Source organism: Anser cygnoides, chromosome 15, assembly GCF_040182565.1.
Source record: "Anser cygnoides isolate HZ-2024a breed goose chromosome 15, Taihu_goose_T2T_genome, whole genome shotgun sequence".
NCBI lineage: Eukaryota > Metazoa > Chordata > Aves > Anseriformes > Anatidae > Anser > Anser cygnoides.
In genome coordinates, this window is record NC_089887.1 from 4,851,861 (window position 1) to 4,874,219 (window position 22,359).

Genomic DNA, 22,359 nt, shown 5'->3' on the forward strand with positions numbered 1-22,359 from the left:
TGACTTTGTGTTGTTCTCCTGATTACTGCAATGCCTAAAGGTGTTTTTCAGTTCCCTCTCTTGGTAAGGAGATTTGCTCTTTGGGGAAGTTGACAACAGCACCTCAGTGTGATTAACAGTCAACTGAGTGGTCACTTCCAGGAAGGGCTTTGTTTATTTTTGTCTTGTTTTGTTCTAAATCTGTGAGTCCCTGATCTTTTTGGTCGTGTTAAGGCTTCCTGACAGCCTTGGCTTTCTATGAAATCCCTGCCACTTCAGGATTTTCCCTCAGCTGTATTTGTGTCGCGTGCCCCAGTACATGCTTGCATAGGCTTGCCCCAGTGCTTGGTACAGGCCTGGGGCAGGAAAAAACAGCTGAAGCTGGACTGATTAGGTATTTATCACATAAACTATCAGAAGCAGAAACAAAGGAATAAACACAGGAAAGGCCACGTCGTCTCGTGGAGCTGGGGAAAGTGCCGGCCACTTATGATTTCGTTGTGTGGGCAGCAGGTACGGGCTGCCAGCCGCCGCTAGGTGACTGCACACTGCCCGCTTTATGAAGTAGTTTATTTCCTCGGGTACCTAACCGGGGGACAGAGGGGTCTTTAAAGTGTCGGGCGTGTGCTTGGGTACTTCAACCCCTGCCTCAGCACAGCGGGAGGAGCCGCGGCCCCGGGGCCTGGCAGCAGCAGAAGCCCCGCCTGAAGGAGGCCGAGGGGCCCCTCACGGCCCGGCCGCCAGTGCTGCAACGTGACGTCACGATTTGACGTCACATTCTGGCATCACGATCTGACGTCACACCCCGTCGCCACGCCCCCTTCGGCCGACCGGCCCTCTCCCCCCAGCCAGGCGCAGGCCACGCCCCCTCCTCCATCACCGCGCTCGGCCCCCCGCCCGTGATTGGCCCTCCCTCGCATTGGCCCGCCTCCCGCCTCGAGGCTCCTCCCCCTCCCCCGCCCTGCCCCTCCCTCCCCCGCCCTCTCCCCCTCGCACCCCCATCCCCTCGCGGCGCTTTTATCCAATCGGAACCGAGAACGCCTTGAGCGACACTTCCCCCGCCCAACGAGGCGCGGCGTTGGCGGGGCGGAGCCCCTCCCTCCGCCGGCCGCCTGAAGGCACCGGGGGCTCCCCGACACCCCCCCCCCCTCCCGGCACCCCCTCACCCCTCAGCGGCCGCGGGGCTGAGGCCGGGCCGCGGCGCTCGGGGGGCGGCTGCCCGGGCCCCTGGGCGCCCCCACGGCTCGGAGCGGGCCGGCGGAGCCCCCTCCCCGAGCCTGCGGGCCGCGCCCCGCCGCCACCGCCCCCCTTCCTCCTCCTCCTCCTCCTCCTCCTCCTCCTCCTCCTCCTCGTCGTCGTCTCGGCGGCCTCCGCCCGATGCTGGCCGCGCAGCCGGGGCTCGGCGCGGCGCCGTGAGGCGGCTCCCTCCCCTCCTTCGTCCCCCGCCGCCACCGCCGCCGCCATGTCCGGCGTGGTGCGCACCCTCAGCCGCTGCCTGCTGCCCGCCGAGGCCCCGGGCCGAGGCCCGGAGCAGGCGCGGAGGGAGGGGAAGGAGCGGAGCCGCGACGCGGAGCGGGAGGCGAGGCGGCGGAGCCGGGAGATCGACGCGATGCTGGCCCGCGAGAGGCGGGCGGTGAGGCGCCTCGTCAAGATCCTGCTGCTGGGGGCCGGCGAGAGCGGCAAGTCCACCTTCCTCAAGCAGATGCGGATCATCCACGGCCGCGAGTTCGACCAGAAGGCGCTGCTCGAGTTCCGGGCCACCATCTACGAGAACATCCTCAAGGTGAGGGGCTCGGCGGGGAGCCGGGGCCCGCCGCGCGCCCGGGGGCAGGTGCCTGGCGAGGCGGTGCCCTTTGTGCGCCCGCGGGGAGCGGCTCCGGGCTCGCCCTCCCCGGGCCTCGCCGAAAAGGAGTCGGGGGAAAAGTTTGGCTGCGAACGGGGAGCGGGAGAAGCTTTGCGGGAACGCGGGGGAAAGAGGGGATAGGTGTGGCCTGCCTTCTGGAAAGCGCGTTAGGAGAGCATCCTCCAGGAGCCGGAGGGGCCTCAGGATTTGGAGGAGCGAGGAGGGGTTTGTGTGTTGTGCGCCCCGAGTCTGTGCACCCCGGGGTGAGACGAGAAACGGTCCCCGTGCGTGTGCTGCGGCCAAAAGTGGCTGTGGTTCGTCTTCAGGCGTTGGGGAACGTAGGTCATTAAAGCTGGGTGCTGCGGGATGCTATCGAGCGTAGCTCAGACATTGAAATAACTTAGTTCTGGTGCCTTTGCCAAAAGGTCGTTGTTTGGCGCTTGTGCGGGCTCCTAGTGCTGGCAGTACGTTTCTTTAGTGACTGGGGAACGTAAAGGCTACTGGTAGAGCTTGCAAGTTGAGCTCTTGGTCTTCAGACAGTGAAGGAAAATTATCCCTGACAACTACTGTTTCCTTCTGGGGAACAAGCTTTGATGCCCGGTTCAGGTAGAAGTGGTTGTGTTTCAGAATATCATTGAAGATGCGTGAATACATTGCTTATGAATATCTCTCTCTTAATCGTCGTAATCTCTCTAAAAGATTAGAGACAGCTACTTTCCTGCTTATGTTTTTCTGTAGGACTGGCTCCATTCTTATATGGACAAGGATTTGTGAGGCTCTGTGATACCTCATAGAAAACTTGAGTGAAGGGAGCTGTGTAAATTAAGGATAACAAGAGTTACTTCTGAATTTTCAGATTTGTTTTGAATTGAACCTTATATACCCTTAATAAGCACATGCACACACAGTGATTCTTGGTTTTTAAGAATTCCAGTATTCCGTCAAGAACTTTTAACTTCTGTTAGTGAACCAGGACATTGTTGGCTGATTTTCCTTTACTTTTTTAGTCCATTTTTGGAGCATGCTGTTTATTACATGAGCACGTTACATGTGTTACAGGCCCATTAACTGCAAGGAAGTTGAAGTTCAGAAGCTTTTCTTTCATTTAATTTAGGCCCAAAAAAAAGGGTCGTTACAAATTTTTAATTTGTATACCTAGAAGCAAGGATTCTTATCTTAGGGGACGATGCTTATTTTGGCACTGTCAGTGGTATATTTAGTGCTACTACTATTTTAAAGTAGTAACAGAAGCTTTTAAGGAAGAGATTTGTAGAAACAACACCTTGATGGGACTTTAGGTTACAGAAGCAATACTAGTTATGGTTAAAATATTGTAATATTTTATGTTTAAAGAAAGTATAGAGCTTTCAGCAGTAGAACTTACTATGCGTAAGACAGGAAAGCGTCTCCATCATCTTGGGGAAGCTGAGTTACACACTTGAAGCACTTGTCTGCTGGATGGCTTTGGGCAAATCTATGGAATCTGGGTCCTCGAGGTAGCTGGCTGGTGTTCTGATTTCAAGACCAGTAGTTACAGCACTTCATGGAGCGTTGTCAGCTGAGCACCTTTTTTAAGCCTCCCAATCATCAAAGTAAAACATGGAAGTATTATTGAAGGGAGATAACAGGGTTGAATGAACGCCCTTTTGGCCTTGCAGATTGTGATTTGGGAGTGTTAGGGTATGGTACCCTTGTAGGTACAGGTACAGTGTCCGTTGAACTTGTCCTTTTTTGTTTCTCTGGATGACAGATGGCTCTTATGTAAGAATACAGTTTATATTTCACCCACAGTTTTGGGGAATGGCTCAGGAATAGCTGCTACGGAAAGAACACGCAGAAGGAAAGAGCAAACAGAGGAAACGAAATGTTTTCTGATGGGAAGGTCTGAGACTGGAGCGGGGAGGAGGCAGTAGATGTTCTGTTTGCTTCTTGCCCATTGGAAAGAAACCTGATAACACCTTGAAATTCTGCTGTAATCATCAGGAAGAAGTCAAGTACCAAGACAGACTTAGGGGACTCTTAAAACAGTGATGTTGTCAGGGAAATTTAGTTTAGTGTAACACTTTCTTGTATTACAGTTCTGTGGAAAACCATAAAATGTTTCAAGTAAACTAATTTTGCTTCTCGGACAATGTAAATTGTCAAGTGAATCTGATTGCTGTTCTTTCTATAGCAGTGTTTAGACTACAAGTTATTTCCCGTGTTTCAGGAAGTTCAGACTCGAATGATCATCCATTAACACTAAGCGGAGCGGAGATCACTGTGTGGCTAACTTACAAGAAAGGGTTTAAGATCAATTTTTATAACGCGATGCGTGGACAACACAAAATGTAAATGATCGTGTAGAATAGCATATAAATCTGTTGGATGTTGTGGAGTACAGCTGCGGCAACCTTACCCCTTGTTCCATTCAGTTCTCAGCGTCGTCAAGTAATGGTTCTGTTAAGCTCCTACAACGCTGAGATCTGAGATAGAAATGCAGTGTAAATCTCTGCGATTAAATGGTCAATTTTCGTTTTCCAACCATGACTAAACTTCTGTCTGAAGGAGAGAGGATTACTAGTCTCTCAGCAGTACTTGATATTTCTAAAGTGCTTATTGCGGTAGTATTTCGGCAGGCTACACAGCTCTTGGAAACTGAAGGAACCGATTGAGCAAACAGAACCCGAAACCTCTCTGGAAATAATGGTGCTAAGTGTGAATTGACGTTAGCGTCAGCTTCGACTTTGAGTTTTCGGCTTTCCTTGCCCTGTTCTCTCTGTTTCTTTCTCTCCGCCCGCCCCCCCCCTCCACCTTGGGAAACCCTAGTTAGAAACAAACTGCTAAAACAGAGTAAATCCCTGGTACAGGATTTACTTTTCCGTTCAGTACAGGTGATAGTTCAGGGCCTCGCTAGCTTTTTCTGGCGTTTGTGGGGCAGTCTTCAAATACATTAGCTTTGCTTTGGTTTAAGGTAAATAGTCATCGGTTAACTAGGGTTTTGCTTGTTAATCGAGGCTAAGTTTCAAAGTAACTTTTTGGAACTTCTTGGTGATTGAAGTGAAAAGCAGCAGTGTTAATGTCCCGGTATGAGTACACAGGCTTCGCGGCTTCAGCACACCCACCTGGAAGAGGCAGGCGGGTAGGACAGGGCCGTGCTGCAGCGTCAGCTTCAGGACAGCTCTTGGGGGAACAGAGAAACCTGGAAAACCTTTGTGTACCTTAACTCCAAGTCTAAGCAACGTCTGGTGGCGTTACATGAGCGTTTTGACACCTTCTAGCTGTAACTGGAGGGGTGATCTCTTGATACCTTCCAAAATAGAAGGGGTGGCCTTGCTCTGCTCTATTTGCTTCCTTGGATAACAATTAGAGAGCTTAGGGACTTGATGAATCATGGCTCTGATGTTCCTTGTCTAAATGTTTTTTTTTGTTTCAAGTATGAGAATAGCATGCTGCTTGAAGAAACCCAGCTTAGCTGCGTAAGAAAATAATTAATCTACGAGCACCAGAGTGGTGCTTGCAGCAGCATGTTTGGGAGATCTCAATCTGAAGGGAGGAAAAAAAAAATCAGTTTTTAAAAGCCTCAAGTATGATCTGTTGATATTTTTGGTAGCAGTATTTTCTATGTTGAGATTGCAACGGCCAGCTCAAAGTTTCAGTACATCTACGAGCGCTTTCTTGGTGTCTGTGGCCTGAGTTGGGCCGGCCGACTGCAGAGCTGGGAGCCCGGCCTTGCAGAGGGAAGGACTGCTCAGGAAGTGATGTGTAACTGCTTGTGGGCTCTGACGGGGGGGAGGAACAACCAAAGGTCTCAAACATGCACGCTCCCTGAGGATATATCTTCGGGACTTTTGAATGTAGTTACAATACACGTGGGCATACCTGAGAGCATTTCTCCCCAATGGTTTGAGTGTCTGTAAGTAACAACAAAGCTGGCAAGACGCGTAGCCTGTGCTGAAGTCCATTTCAAGAACTTTGGACGTCTGAGCGGGTACCGAAACCCAGACTGCTGCTGCTCCGTTGTTTCAGGTACCCTCTGCCCTGAATGGGCTTCTGTTGTGTTCGTCGGGTCTAAGCAGAAGTAAACTTGTAATGAGTTACCACAAATAATAGCTGGCTGGCAACTTGCTGGTTTCAGTCAAGCACACGTTCTGTGAAGTGGGAAGAGTATTCCCAAATTTAGATAAGCTGCACTGTGGGTGACCAAATCACCTAGTCACTTACAGTGCAAACCTGGTTCTTCTAACAGCCTGCAGACGCAGGGGGACCAAGGTCTTTCCGTTACGTGAGTTCTTGCTACCCGCCGAATTGACTCCAAATTTCTCTGGGTTTCTATTGAAATGAATTTGGTAACCTGTTAGGTGCTAATGACACGCAGTCTGTTGGTTGGAGCCTGTCTACACTTTAGCCGTTTGTCACAGGTCGGCATCCGCCAAATTTCCCCTGGGACGGCTTCCTTTGGGAGGAATGTGAAGGAGAACGCTCGGGAGGAGCTGTGGCTAATCAGGAGCTTTTCTATTAAATCTAACGTACAAGTGCTAAAGCTCCGTGTTAGAACTGGTATTTAAATCTGATTATCTATGCTCTGTGCTTTGACTCTTTGGTGGTTATTTTAATACGAAAAACAATACTCACAAAAACATGAGGGAAAACAAACACGCCAAACTTCCGAGTCGTCTTGGTCTTTTTGTTCCAGTTTCATTTGATCAATGATACACTTGGTAATTTCCACTTGATGTGGATGTTGTCTTAAATCTAGATTTCCTCGCATCTGGTGGTCTCTTCCTGTTTTAAGGGTGTCTCTTGGTTGGGCTAGGAGAGAGCAATCTCTTCCCCATGGTGGACAGTGGAAGAGGAATAATGGTCAGTAGTAAGTGATAAATATTAATTGTTGCTCCAAAACAGAGCCTACAGTGCTCTTGTGATGTAGTCATTAGTCTCGCAGAACATGAGTTAGTCCCTGGAGACTGGAGACACGTACTTTGATGTTTTCCAGACAAAACTTTAGTCACTTGAGTGACTAAATCTGGGAGCGTGCATTACATTCAGTTGTTTCGGTACAGATATATTTTTATAATCCGCTTGGAAAGAGTATTGGCAAAGAAATCACCAGATTCTGCTACTAGGAGTGTGTACAAGAAAATTTCAGAGCGAAAGCAAACTAGCAGACATTATTTTAAGAAGCTCAATGCAAATCACACAAAGAGGAAAAGCCAAGAGCATAAGCCACGGGCTGCAGGGTTGCCAAATGAGTTTCCTTCACTTGTGTGTGTCTTTGCCTCATCGTGGGGCTGGGGACAACAGATCCTGTCCTGGGGTGGAGACCCCTGGAGCTGCAGGTGCCACTTCAGCCCCACTGAAGGCATGAGCTAGGCACAAGGGTGATAGTCTCAGGAAAAGGAGCAACCCGGTAATGTAACTCGGGGAGCACTAACTTGGAACTTTTTTCAAGGTCCTGCATTAGTCATCACCTCCGAGGTAAATTGTCTCACTACTTGGTGCATAGCTGCAAGTAAAGCTTGCATCAAGAGGACTTTTTTTTTTTTCTTCTGCATTTATCGTCATTTTGCTGGATTTACTGGAAGACAAGGACTCTTTTCAGAGCTGCCAGACGAGCAGACATCGCTGCTGCTCCCAGGTCAGAGATTCAGTGGCTAATCCAAATGCTTCTTAATGTTTGCGTTCCCGTGGACTGAGTAAATGACTCCTTCCCTTTGTTCAGGTTTTTATTTGTGTGTTGGGCTGGAAGGTAGGTCACCTTCGCTGCCTACCCTGCTCTCACCTGGGTGGGATTGGGTTATGGGAACGCTGATAAAGCACACGCAACTGCTGAGCCTTATGCTGGCCAACTGGTGCTGCTTCCTCCCCTGCCTTGTGTCTGTGATGAGGCTTTTGTTGGTGTTTTGGTTTGTGGGCTCCAAAAAATGACAAAGCCATCAGACAGGAGAGGGTGGAGCCATGCTGCCAGGAGGGATGCCCCTCCTGGTGGTACCTAGTTGTTGGAGGGACTGCTCAGTGATACAGCTCCTCATCCTGAAGGGCGTTGGGTTCTTTGCTGCTGCTTGGATATCGAGTTCCAAGGGCATAGATCAAATAAACACACCGTTAATGCCTTCACGATAGCATGCTGTATGAATCTGATTGTCTTGCAGTTAACTGTTAGCAGTAGATCTCCTTCCTCCCAGTGTTCCAGGCGGCATTAAAAAAGTGCCTGTGAGTATATTTGGGAACGCTGACACTTGTGTTGTTCAAACTTGTATTTGAAAATGTCTTCTTTTAGACCGTAAAGAGTTATTTTCTAAAAACACACGCAGGCTACATTTTATCATCTCTGTTTGCCAGTAAGAGCTGCTGCTGCTGAAAAAGCCAGCCCCATCTAGGGCTGCGAGGTTGAGCCTTCTCCTCTCGTGCTGGCACCAGTGGTCCCGAAGCTGTTGCAGTTTTTCGGTCCTGCCTTCCAGTCCAGCTGGCCCCGGCTCACCCAGCCGCGTCGTGTCGTGCCGTTCCCCTGGCACCGGGGCACAGCAGAAATATCTTACCAAGGTGGGAGCGCTCCCTTCGGCGTTAGCTCAGCTCTATATTGGTCTGTGTGAGTTGTGATCCCCAAACATTGCCAGTTTCTTGTCAACAACAATGAGGAAAAACAGGCAGCAGGAAACACGTTTCAATCTCCCTGTTGCCTGCAGTGTTAAAGCCATAGGAAGACGGCACTGCCTGCTAGCTGTGATTTGGAGTCTCCTGATAAAGCACTGGGCGATGATCAGCGTTTCTCCTGTGACAACCATTTCTGTAAGTGACATAGTTGCTGGGCATCTGGGGCTTTGGTGTGAGGTTGGACAGTGTAAAAAAAAAAAAAAGCTTGAAAACAAGCATCTGCTGCAGGATTTTGTGTGTAACAGTTCTGTGCTGTGTCAGCTCATACACAGCTGTAGTTCAATACGGGGATTTGGGGACAACTCCGTGTAGAAGGCTTTTCTGACTATTTTTGTATGTTATGTCTAGACCCTTGACTACAATAGCCAGTTCTCTTGAGTCACTTCACTGTCGCTTTGGGCACGGACCAACCTGCCCTTGCTTACGAGTGCCCTCAAGCCCACAGCTTGTGCTCGCTCAGCCCGTGTGTTGGCCCCTCTGGCAGCAGGTGGGGGGTTCCTAGGGAGCCTTCAAGTGCTGGAACAGGTGAATAACCTAAAACACAGCATTTGTGTTTTAAGAAGTAATAACTACTGAGATAAGATATTCTTAAATCCAGCTGCTTCTCAAATACTGCAATGCTTCTTTTCAAGCATTGGCAAGCATCACTGGCTTCAAGTGAAATTAGCCGGTGATAACTTTTCTAATAATTCCCCCAAAGTAGTTGAATTATTGTGTAAAAATGCAAACCAACCCTGATTTTTTTTCAAACCACTTTCAGAAGTGAAGGAGGCAAAATATATTTTAACCAGTCCTAATAACAAGCATTTGTGGAAATGCTCATAAAACCTTCGTGCTGGTGAGGAGCAAACGTTCTGCTGAGCGCCTGACAGCTGTGCTCCGTCAGGCCAAGGATCCAGCGCTTTGTCTCTGTGAAAGGGGAAAAGAATGGGTATGAGAACGGGGCAATGTGATATTTTGGTGTACTCTTCCAGTTGCTGGCAGCCTTGGGTTTCGGAAACTTCCTGAGCCAGGAGTCGCATCTGGAATGTAACTGAGTAGTCCTTCTTGGAGCTCTCTTCTGTCAATTTGTCTTGGTTGCTTTCTGAGTCCATGTGTTCTTTTGGCCAGCATCCTCTGTAACTGTGTTAGTCTCACTCCGGGCTAGGTAGGAGAAAACCCTTCTTTTAGCTGAACCTAGCAGTGCTGCTGTGCCAGGAGTACTTGTGTACTGGGGGGGGGGGTGGAATAATCTTCTGTATTCCCTTTCTCTAAGTAGTTTGCAATTTCTGTAGATTTCTGATGTGTCATACCTTAGTTATCTTTTCTTTCAAAGCTGTAGGTTTCTATATCTGTTTAGTATCTCCTTCGATGTAAGATAATTCATGACAGATCACAGCACGCTTCTGTTGCACTTTCTTGGTTCCACCCTCTCCGTTCAGGTTATGCGTGTGCTGGGGTTTGTACAGTGACTTGTACATGTTAAAAATCACTAGGAGAGGCGTAGGACAGAGAACTTTGCTATTTCTTACCTGGTGTTTCTGGTGTGCTGCTGTTTTGCCTTTTTTAATGCTTGACAGTATCCTTATCTGTGAATTTGTGTTCTTTGCACCTGTGCTTAGTCTGTGTCCTGCTTTGCAGCACAAAAGCTTTAGATCAGCTGAGCTCTTCAGAAGTTTTTTTCAATATCAAAAGTTTGCCGTTTTTTTCTGTATGCCAGTTTAGAAAATATTACAGAAACAGGCAATATTCATTCTTCTGAATGAACAAGTGAGTTGTTAATTTCTTGAAGAGTAGAAAATGAGAAAAATGTTCGGTGTTGGGAAGCCTTACTGTGAAATGGTTACTGCAGTTAAAGGGTGTTACCTTTGTGACCAGAACTCCGGAGGAAGGGTTGCACATGCAATGAGACTTGGTATTTTTAATTTTTACTGATGAGTCCAAATTGAGTTTTGACAAACATACTTTAATAATGTATTATGCTATTTTAAGATAGATACAAAATCTAGGTATTTTAAGCAAATTCCGTTTTCTAAGCGAAATGTTTACTTCTAGGCATCACCAGCATGTATAAGCAGTCCAGCAGTTTTATCTAGAGAAGAGTGGCTGGCTGGCTGGCTCCCATGAGTGTGTTTTTTTTGAGGAAAGAGGTATGGAAATCTTTCCAGAAGGAGGGAGCCTGTCCTATGGCAGCTTGTGCTGTGGATTACTGGGGCAAGGATTACCCAGGGCTTGTTGTGGCAGCAAAAAAGCAGTGTTACTCTGAAATGAGAGAATCGCCGTATATGAGATCTAATTTTACAGACTTGTTTGTCCTTGTTTTTGTGACATCTGCTTGTAGCATTCCTCATTTTGTGAGGATGCAGAAACACTTGGTTTAGACTTGCTCTACTGGGGCACTTTGCTGAGTCACGTTTTTAACTGCTAAGAGTTGGGGGGAAGAAACCCTGGCCGTTCTTCTTACGTCAAGCTTCTGCTTGTGATGCATTTTAGGTATAAATGTCAAAGCTGGTGTGTTCTGTAAATTCTGATTTTGAGAGTTGCTTTCCTTTGGATATCCACAGCATTCCTCCTACCCCATTTCCTATTTTTGATGCTCTTCACTCAGTGTTTAAGATCATCCTTCTGTGTGTTTCTGTAGGTGTCTGTCAGTGCTGATGGCTCTGCCTCTGGCTGCCAGTTGGTCCCAGCTCTGTCCCTGTACATGACTCGGTGGCAATCGTTCCCCCCGCTAAAACAGTCGGAGGAAGATGCTGAATGCCACATGCACCCCGTTGGGTAACCATGTGGTTTATGCACAGCATAGGGTCTGTGGGATCCAGGTTTAGTTCCTTCTCCTGCCCCAGGGAGATTCAAACCTGCATTGCCAAAGAGCTGCAGCCAGCAGATAAGTGACTATTCTGGGACCAGTGCAGTCTCTACATCCTTGATTGAAATTCTGCTCTGTGGTTTTCTCCAAACAAATGATGAAACTTTCCTTAACAACAGCCTCTCGAGATCCTGCACATCCCCGGTGGGAGCAGTAAAATGCGAAGCGACAGTATGGGGAAAGGCATCGAGTCTCAAGTCCAAATGCTGCTTCATCGTAGTGGGAACTCAGCGATCCTGCCGTCTCTCACTTGAGATGCTTTTAGGGGACTGCGGTAGCCGTGAGATGGTGAAGAGTTAAATCCATCTGGATGCTGGAAGATGGAAAAGCTGCGGCTGAGCCGGGCGGTGGCTGCGGGAGCTGGAGCCGGGGCAGGTGAAAGGTCAGAGCCGGCTGAGCCCTGCATGTGGACGGAGCCCCAGTTAACTGTTTCTGTCCGTGAACATGACTTCTGGCACAGAAACAAACGTGGCATTAAGCATCTAGAAATAGCAGTGTGCCATCAGCCCTGCTAACCACAAAGTTTTGGAAAAAATTCCTTGTGAAATTCTCATCTGAGGGCAGGGGGGACTTTGCACCCGGACGGAGCTCAGTGCAAGTGATTGGTTTGCAAAAGCATCTCAAGTCATGAGATGGAGTGCGGGCATCTGCAGTTCAGAGGGAACCTTGCAAGTGGTGCATTTTCCTTCTGGCTGGAGTTTGTTGACACTGTTCAAGTAAAGCAGATCTCAGGACTTGTGCTAATAAAATGATAAACTCTAACTAGGAATGACAGTGGGCTTTTGGTCTGTCCAGCAGAGTTACTAAGTAGTTACTTATGTCTGGAACTTAAACCAGCAGCTTGTAAATACATTCAATTTTAGTCTTTTCATGGTATTGTCAAGATCTGTTCTCTACTTTATAAAAAGAAAGTAACAATCACTAGAGAACCAAATATTTACATTTCTGGGAGACTGCACTTCAGGAACACTTGCACAGTGACAAGCAAGATGCTTCATTTTGTGTTCTTGTTCTGTGACACTCAAACTTAAGTTGCTTCTCACTTCTCTTTCCAATCTTAATTTCCATTGGAGAAGTTACTGTTCGTGTTGTGTGGGGCTGTTAAGGGACTGGAGACATGAAAGGTTCAAGTGTTGACAAAACATACTTGCCATCCTGGTAGCTTAAAGTATACAAAAAAGAAGCGGTCCCATGATGCAGAGGTTCGTGTGCATAGCTGTGGAAACAAAGCTTCAGTTTTAGTTTTTATTTTTGTTTTCATAAACTGTTAAACCAAAAGATCAGCACAGTAAGCAGTTGTTTAGTACAACACGCAGATCTTACTTGTGAATTAGGTAGTGCTTGAGATGCGAAGCCGCCATTAACAGATTTATCCAGTTTTAAAGCGATTCTTACTGTTGAGAAATAAGCATCGCCCATCTGAAGGCAATAAGCACAGGTGTGGTTAGATTCGAGGCCGAAGTTTCAAAGTTATTTAACCTCATGTGTTTGGCCCATTGCCATGAATAAGAAGTTAAGTTTCCGTAAAAATGGCAAAGCGTGCAATTGAGTGGTCTCAGTAATCCTGAGTTAAATTTGAGAACTGGGTCGCCTTCCTTCAATTTTATTATTTTTTTCCCCCCCTCAGAATTGGGATATCAAAATGTATCTGTCATGACTTATCAAATGTGTGGCAAGCTGGAAAAGTTAGCTGGTGCTGATGGAAAACTGCTGCTGCTTTACTCAGCCTGGCAGCTTGAAACCCCTCCAGAGTCTCCAGCTTCCTTGCCGCTAGGCTTTCCTACTGGAAGGAACTGCTTGGATGAAGGTCTCTCAACAGAAGATGCTTATTTACAGTAAATTTTCAATAAGTCTGTCAAGTTGGATAGACGTATTTTCTTGTGTTTTATAGCATCCAAGTAGATTGTGTCAAAACCATGCTTTACAGCAACGTGCTTCTAGGATCTTGCTAGCTTGGTATGGCGCTCTGTTTCTGTAAGTGTTTAAAACCATGTTAGTGAGGATCATAAGTTAGTTCCCAGGCACTTTTTTTGTGCATTCAGTGCTTGCTTTTATTTTTAATCTGTTGGTAATAGCCTTTGTTCTGCTGCTAATATTTTTTCCCACCTGAAGAAATACATTGTGGCTAGGCTGCTTATACCAGCAAGCTCTTTCTATCTTATTTCTGGTGGAGATGTTCCAATAAACAATGTTTGATTCCCTCCTGCGTTCAGGCTCACCAGAGTAAGGTCTTAAAAAAAAAAAAAACAAAAAAAAAAAAACCAAACAAAAAAAAAAACACAGCCCTGAATTTCAAGCACCTCTGAGTCCTTGTTCTTTTATACACTTTAATCTCTTTCTCACTGACTTTATCTGACTCTTTCTTTAGGGCTGCAGGGTTCTGGTTGATGCACGGGACAAACTGGGGATCCCTTGGCAGTACACGGAGAATGAGAAGCATGGGATGTTTTTGATGGCTTTTGAAAACAAAGCTGGAATGCCCATAGAGCCTGCCACTTTCCAGCTGTACGTACCTGCACTGGGCGCCCTGTGGAGGGATTCAGGAATCAAGGAAGCCTTCAGCCGTCGGAGCGAGTATCAGCTGGTGAGTACCACCGTTTTTGTGGTGGGAGGGGGGGAAAAAATGTTCCCTGCTGTATAAATATCTCCTCAGTTGAAAGATCACTCGCTACGTGCAAGATTTATCCATCATATGAGCCGTTTGTAGTTATGCTGTAAATGTGAACACTTCAGCAGAAGGAACAAGTGGTAATTGGAGCCAAACTTGAAAAACTACATGGCAGTAAGAGGGAGTGGAAAAGTGCACGACTGGATAAACTGGAAGAGCAAGAGGAACCAAAAAAGGCAGGAATTGGTTGAACTAAAAATATTTTAGCAGCTCAGTAGTTCTGTTCATAGTAGGTCACTGATGAAGGCACACTTAATTTGTAACTTTCCAGTCCTGCCAGCTTGCACTATATTGATACTGGCAAACTATTCCTGCATGCAGATCTTTTGAAGTGAATGCAACACCCATTCCGGCTGCTGCTATTTGGCTGTTTCTTTTCATCCTGACGTCTGCAAGTGAAATTTGGATAAGCAACTGGAAGATGACAGTGAGCTTTAAAAATGTGCTATCTTCCTTGCTTTCTTGTTACTAGATTTTCATGCTCTAGCACCAGACTAACTGCACTTCTGGTGTGGAATACGTTTCTAGCAGCTGTTCATAATGCACTCTTTTTTCTTTCTCCGTGCGAGTTGGAAATGTTTTTTCTTGTTTTCCACTTCCTTTTTCAGTGAAGCAAGGTACGGATCCATGCAACTTACTATCCCTGTAACTAGTTCTTAGAAGGTGACAGGGGATGATTTCCTAATTTTTCAAATAAATGATTTGTGATTCTAGAATATTGATTATGGTTTAATCTGCAGGTAGAATTCTTAGTTTCAGGTGTTTTGACCACAGACTGAATTTAGCTATGCTTAAAAACAGCTGAAGGTGAAATTCTTCATACCTGGATATGTTATGAATGTTTAATTAGAAGAGTTGGGTTAGAAACCTGAATTGTTATAGACTTAGACTTAAACTCTTACAAAGGAACTGGATATAACTATAGAAAAACCTAGAGAAACTCCCAGTGAAAGTCTGTTTTTTCATGCTACTACTTTACACGGATTTTGTGGTGTTTAATAGGGTAGTTAAACTCATGCTACAGGGCTTAGATAGTCATCTGTCTCTGCTACTAAGATGCCTGTTTGAGTCTTGCTGTTGCGTATCTTTGATATCTGTCTGAAGTATCTTGAGAATAGCTAAAGAATAAATAAAATGACTAGGTAAAATTGTCACAGGATGGTAGTAAAAACTTCATTTCCTTAGGCTAAAAATGTTAACAAATTGCATGTTACAGCACTGGGAGTGGGGGAAGGATAGATTGTTTCATAATTCCTAGCATCTGTAGAAATAGACTAAGCCTTTGCTGTTCTGCACTGTTCAAATGTGGAATAAAAAGATGGTTCATGCCACAGGGGACTTGCATTTAACATGAGACAACTACTAAGAGAATCCAGTATAATGAGCAGTAATTGCATCAGCAGCCTGTTAAAAATCGTACTTTTCCTGGGAAACGCTGTGATCAAGCAAGGGTTTCGTTTTTAAGGGGAAATGCAGATTGGGATCACGTGGGAGGTTCGTCCCTATGCCAGTTCAAAATAAAATTACATCAGACTGGGGGGGGGTGGAGGGGTGTCCAGTTTGCAGAATAAATAGCGTTCCCTGTCTAGTAGGCCTACCTTTCCATTCTCTTGCGTTGAGAGCAGGATTAAACAGGGAATATCTAAAAATGAAAATGCCCCACAAAAACAAAGCATACAGGCATGGAAGTGATCATTTAACGTGCTGTCATCTTCAGCATCACGGTATAATTCTATCGTGTGTCTCTTTGGACAGCATTCAGGTAACCTGCTTAATGCTACTAGTGCGACTGAAACTGCTGCAGCACCCACGCTGCTAACTTGTCGATAATGCAGAGATAGTGTGCTACCAAAAATGCTGTTCATAACCCAGTCCTGTTGGGTTTAAAAAAAAAAAAAAAAGATGCTTGTTGCAGTAAAGTTTGGTAAATGTAATTGTTCTCAAGGGTACAAGTGCCAGTTTTAGATTGCTCCCTAAACAAACTCTTGAGACCTTAATAACTTGAACCTGTTTCTATTCCTTCTAGTTTCAGCAAAAGTCCAATTGCCCAAGTACACGAGGATTAGAAGCGGTACAGTTCCTTTAAAAAATAAATAAAAAGCTGAAAATTACCAAACTTTTTACAGAAAGCAGATAGTTTAAGGAGCTGCCATATTTATGATTGCATATAGTATGTATAAACCCATACCTTAATTTAGTTTAAGCCCTCCCTGGATACCGACTCATGTAAATAAATAGAAGCCAGATTTAGTCGACTCAGAGAAAATCATTCTATTCTGAACTGATTTTAACTAAGGCTAAAGAGAATCTCTGTATCAGCACTCCCTTTCTTATTTAGAGTAAGCTACTGAATGGAATATGCTTGGTTTGAACTGAATTTATTATCCTTATCCTAGTTTTAAAATAAACTCAAGTTTAAAGCTTTAAATTGCTGTAATTCTTCTGGATGTTTCTGGACGATGTTTGCAGTCACGACCTTGCTCAGAACCCGTGTTTTCTTCTCCCATGTCTTACAGTCAACTGAGCACCAGCCTGTTTTATTTTTGTTAATACTTTGCCTTGAGTAGTTCCTCCTCCAGTCAATGCTGCCCTGACTTCTAAGCCAGAGGATTACGTTGGTCTGCTTTTGAACTCTTTTTTCCAGGAAGTTGCGTAACTTTGCTTAAAAATAAAACATGGTTGGTTAACTACAGTTGAAAACTGCGGCGTACAGGTGTCCTCCTATGGTCTGTAACGCTGAGCGTAATGACTGACTCAGCAGGAGAAAACCTGTTGAAAGAAAATGGCTCTGACCAGAACGTCATACAATCTGAAAGCTTCTTCTCTGGGATTGCAGAAGCTGCCTCTGGGCATTTGAGTGTTTTCTGCTTCATATCCAGTGCCCAGAAGTGCTGGCTGTAAATCCCTGTCTGGGTCTTTGAGCCTTTCAGAAATGAGTGGGTGGATTCTACAATAGCAGGGTGCTTTTCTGCTTTTTTTTCCCCTTCACTGTCTTTCTTAAAGCAGACTAACCAATTTCACTTTCTTTTCACAAACACCAGCCTCTCATGCTTCCCCCCTGCCCCAGCCTGTCCCCACCGCCCCAAGTTCCTCTGTTCCTTGTATGCAAGCCAAGTAGTTTGGGGACAAAAGCTTCATTGTATGGTTGGTTACATTGTCACGTCTCTGTCCTCTGTTTTTAACTACTAGAATAGGAATTCCTTTGTAATCAGTATGTGATTCTTCTCTCCCTCGCCTTCATTATCCTACCCCATTTTCTGTCTGTATGTTAGAAAGGAATACATTTATCATGTGTCTGAAAATGTCCTGTAACATTTGTTCTTTTGAGGTTGCCGGTGGTGGTTTGGGCAACTGGGTGTCAGTTCTTCCTTGCCAGCAGGTGGAGACAAATTCTATTTTGAGTGGTTCCCTCATAGGAAGGGGCTTGAGATTACAATTAGCTTTTAGCTGAAAGGGAGGGAGTTTCTTCACTTTGAGCCTAACAACAAGTATTTGGGTATACATAGGTGTCCAGGTGCGTGTATTAAAATAAACTGAAAGCTTTCTTACACCCCTAAACAATGCAAGTTCCTTCTAGCAGTAAAATGTGAAGACCAAGGCCAACGTAGGAATCTCTTTGGTCAGTCGGGTTTCGTTTTGTTTTGTTTTTCCCTTCCCAGGACTTCAGTGGGAGAACGTGAGAAGCCATTCACTTTTGTTTTAATGTGTCCAGAACAAGCATAAAAACTGACGGGAGGTCAGCTACTTTTAGGACTGCTTGTGACACTGCGTACTTTCTGTCAGTTTGGATAAAGATGGGCTAAATAGGACTTGTCGTGCAAGAAAGTGATACTTTCGTCATGGTCAAAAATAGCGGCATGTTGTGTGCGAGCACTTACAGAGCTCATGACAACTATGAGCAGATTTGAAAAGACAATCATCTGCCCTTCATTGGTTTGTTAAAGTAAAATTGACATTCTTTTAGCAGATTGGTGTTTTTTTAAACACGCATACTGTTTATGTACATCCCAAACACTGGAAGTCAAAGCGGTATCTTTATTTCAATTATTCTTGCTCTCTCCTTTCAAAATACTAATACTTTCTAGCCTGTTACTATATATTTGAAGAGTTCTTGAACTTCTCCTGTTGTACAATGTATCTCTTCAGGGTTGGTAGGACTATTTACTCTGAACTTCAAGGACCGTTTGCCCGTTAAGGTGACTGTGCCCATTTATTCACGTGTTGCCAGACTCATTTCTGACTGGAGTTTACAGATACCCGTCCTTCATGCAGAACAGAGCGCATGGCCTTGCTGTGAAAGACATCTGTTTTAATGCAGTTATCCTTAAAATGCAGGATACATAGATGATCCATCACTATAGTATCGATTTAAATTTAATAATTATTGATGTTCTCTACACTTGTGAAACAATTTCTAACGTTTAGTAGGTCCTTTTAAAAGTCAGCATAAATGGGAAGTAGTGGTTCCTGAGAGGGATGTAAGGGGCTTGCAAATATAGAAGAAAACTTACTACTGTGTCCGTAGTTATTTTTAGATCTCTGCTCAGGGAATTGTATGGAACACTTCCAGTAAGACTTCAAATGCTAGGAGCCTCTGAAGCCTTGGATGTGGGAAGACTCTGGAAAATGCTTTAAAGACCCTTTCTTTATTGATTCTCCATTTTCCGGGTGTTTTGGGGTGTGGGTTTTTAGGGGGGGGAATATTTATAATGGGGTGTGAGTCACTCCCCTATGAGTTAACTGGTTTTTTTTTCTTCAAGCAGATCCTTGAAATAAATGGAGGTAGCTAAATTATGCCTGGCAGAACAGATAGTGTGTTGGAAATGTTGCACAGTGACCAGTCTGCCCCTTGGATTAGTATAGCTGTGTTCAAATTTTGTAAGGATCTGATTGCTTCAAAGCCTTGTAGGCAGCCAGCGGTGTGTTTTGGGCAGTATGGAGTTGAGGAACTGGTCTCTCACATTAGTTCTTGAAGCAAAGCAGACAAACTGCTCCCTAAATGGCCTACTTTTGGCACAGACATTCTGGGCATTGCAGTAATGCAAGGTGATCAGGAGTTGGGCTGTATACCAGCATACGGGGGTTGTGGGAGCCTTTGGCTGCTTCCATAAGCCAAGCGAACTGAAAGGTTGGGCAGTGAAACAGTACTTGCTTGACATGGGAATTAAGTGACTTCTAAGGTGACATGCTAAATGAAATCTGTGAGAGAGGTCTCTGGTGCGTTCAAATACTTCAGTGGAGATTGCTTGAATCCTTAATTTAAACATTTCCTACTGATCATCTATCTTTAAGATGCAAGGGAAGAGTTCAATGGGCTTTAAAAGTGTTTCTAAACATTTTGTTGTTCTTTCAACATGCATGCTGCAGCACTGAAATGCAGAACTTGCATCTGGTATTGACTTAATGCACTTACTAAGAACTCATTGGGAAATACCAAGCGTTAAATCAGCTTCAACTTGTACAATTGACCGTAATACAAACATAAGCTATTTGTTTTGCAAATCACTGTTACGCTGGCAGGAACCTCATGAAGATCACGTGCAGTTCTGCACCTGGGGAGGAACAACCCCATGCAAAAATATATGCTGAGGGCCACCCAGCTGGAAAGCAACTCTGCAAGGAAGTACCCTGTGGTCCTGGTGGACACCAAGTCGAACGTGAGCCAGAAGTGTGCCCTTGCAGCATTGAAGGCTAACGGTATCCCGGGTGGCATTGGGCAAAGCACTGCCAGCAGGTCAAGGGAAGTGGTTCTTCCCTGTATCCGGCACTGGCAAGGCCACACCTGGAGTGCTGGGTCCAGTTCAGTGCTCCCCAGTATGAAAGATGCTCGGGGCTACTGCAGAGAGTCTGATGAAGGGCTGTGAAGATGATGAAGAGTTTGGAGCACCTCTCCCGTGAGGAAAGAAGGAGAGGAGTGAAGGCTCAGGAGGAGTCTTACCCACGTACTTAAACACCCGAAGGGAGGATGCAGAGATGACAGCCAGGCAACAGTGGTCCTCAGCAACAGGACAAAATCCAGTGGGCACAAACTGAAGCACAGGCAGTTCCATCTGAACGTCTGGAAGCGTTTCTTTGCAGTGAGGGTGACTGAGCGCAGGTTTCCTGGGGAGGTTGTGAGTCTCCCTTCTTAGAGAGACTCGAAAGGCATCTGGGGGCATGGTCCTGGGCACCCTGCTCTAGGTGGCCCGGCTTGAGCAGGGGGATGGACCAGCTGGCCTCCAGAGGTCCCTTCTGACCTCAGTCATTCTGTGGTTCCTTGAGTATAAGCTTACACGGGAGGTTATGAATGTTCCTTATTGTGTAAGGATTTTTTGTTGTTTTTTTTTTCAGAGCCATGAAACTTGCATATTTCGTCAGTGAGACTTACTGGGGCTTGACCAATGTTGGTGAGATGTACAAAGGAAATAGTCGTGCTGTTCAAAGTGTCAGCGTGGGAAATCTTGTTACCCTTTAATGCATGTAATTAGGACTAAGCAATAACTCTTTGCAAGTTACTTGTGAACTTGCAGATATTTCTAGTTTGCAGAATTCCTGTGAAACTAAATTATTGCTGAGGAAGGTCTACAGATTTTTTTTCTACATCTACGTGGAACATAGTCACTCAGACCCAGAAAATCGTAAAATACCAATGGACTGACAGGAGCACAACAAACTAGAATCTCTTGCCGTTATTGAGCCTTGATATTTTTTTAATTCCAGTGTTAGTGCTCAAAGTCAATTACATCGGTATTTAACAATGTTAGGTTAAATTTTTTTTTTGACAAAGCTGATTGTGAAGCTGAGGTTGGTATAGAGGCCGGTTTCAATATAGCTATTGCTCTTAAGGAGTGATAGTGCTCTAAGTTTTCACTTAAATTAGCCACATTTTTGTTGTTATAAAAACAACAGTAAGTTTCTGTTATCTTAGTTATGTTAGAATTCTGAAACAGGTTTAATCTGACATAAGATGTCACAATGACTTAAAGGATCATTAAATCGCTGACTTTATCTCTGCAACTTGCATAATATCCTGTTCTGAATTCATAGCTGGGTCAATTATGGAGATGTTTCCCTTCAGTTAAATATCGAAGCAAGACTTTATGCCTGTAATGTGGTAATTAAATGCCAGAGGTCCAGATTTAAATTCTTGGTTCTAGTTCTGTCCTCTAATCCCAAGAACTCAATTGTTCATGGTTATGTTATGTAGTTTGACTCATCTTTGTACAGCAAAAGAAGTTAATTGCTTGTTTAAGCACAATACTGCAAAGCATTGTGGCTGGCCTCTGTAGTAGGAGGGATTAGCTGTTGGAGTCCCTGGCTTCTAATCCCGTCTCTAAAACCAAACAGGAAAAAAAAATCAGATCAAAGTCTTAAATAAGAACTGTCAAACAGAAGTGGCATTTTGTTAAAGGAGGTGAGAGCTAGTGAGTTGTTATAGCTTGGGCTTTATTAAAATTTGAGAGAACATAAAGCAAAATGCAGCTGGAAGCCTTTGCACAAGATTGTGTGGATATTGTCTAATACTGTATAGTTTGTCAATTTGCATCTACAGGGGTTAAATGCTCACTCTGCTATTATATTTGCACTAATCTAAAAATAAACGTTAAGATGAGATGCTAACAGGCCTGCTGCCACCAGCAGAGCTCCTTGAGCAGCGTGCTGTTTGGCTGTACCAGCGCTAGCGTGTCTGGACAGTCCTGGAGACTCAAATTAAGGACTAAGCTGGAGTAAGAGCCAGAGTTGAGGATGCCTTCATAACGTATTGTCTGTCACCTAAACCAAGGAAAGCTTCACTTGATAATGTCAATTTTGGCATAAGAGGCACTGAGCAAGAGGTGAGAAGAACTTGCATTTAAAGTAGGCTGGAAGGAAAGGTCATAAATAATTTTATACTTTGAATTCTAGGAAAGTCCACTTGTATGGTATCTGTTCTTAATGAGAGAAGCCTTTTTCACAAGTAGAACCACCCACAGGAAGCTGTATGATGGCTAAAGCAGTTATTAGCTGTTTTTTAATAATTTCTGCTATTGGAGAGAAATAACAAGAACCAGAAAGGTCATGAATTGTGACCTTTTCAAAGCAGTGCAAATGGAAAAGCGTTAGAAAATAGCAGTTTATTACATTACCTACCAGAAGTCTCAAGCAAGGATTAAAGCCCTCTGTACTGAATGCTCTGCGGAAAAATAAAAAGATTCCTGCCACTAATTGTCCCCAGCCTTAGGTTATGACAGCATGCAACAGCTGGATGAAATGTAGTTTGCAGGGAACTGGGAGGATAATTTGGAAAGTAACAAGCAGATGATACATAATAAATAAGAATGGATAACAAGAAATTGATACACCTACCATATGGGAACAGAGACAGATGCTGAATAAAATTTAATAGAGAAAGACCTGTGCTACTGACTG

At 45.0% G+C, this 22,359-nt stretch overlaps 1 protein-coding gene across 2 annotated transcripts in view; it reads left to right on the top strand.

Annotated features, from left to right (window-relative positions):
* The first annotated feature begins 1,127 nt into the window (after window positions 1-1,127).
* The window catches only part of GNA12 (G protein subunit alpha 12), a 43,282-nt gene continuing 22,050 nt past the window's right edge, over window positions 1,128-22,359 (top strand). Inside the window, exons 1-2 of one of the 2 annotated variants that reach the window (XM_048061352.2) lie at window positions 1,135-1,762; window positions 13,672-13,887. In XM_048061352.2, the coding sequence (XP_047917309.1) occupies window positions 1,442-1,762; window positions 13,672-13,887 (537 nt within the window). In that variant the 5' untranslated portion in view covers window positions 1,135-1,441. Of the gene's footprint in view, window positions 1,763-13,671; window positions 13,888-22,359 lie in introns of both variants that reach the window. The other variant, XM_066977464.1, reaches the window with a different exon arrangement.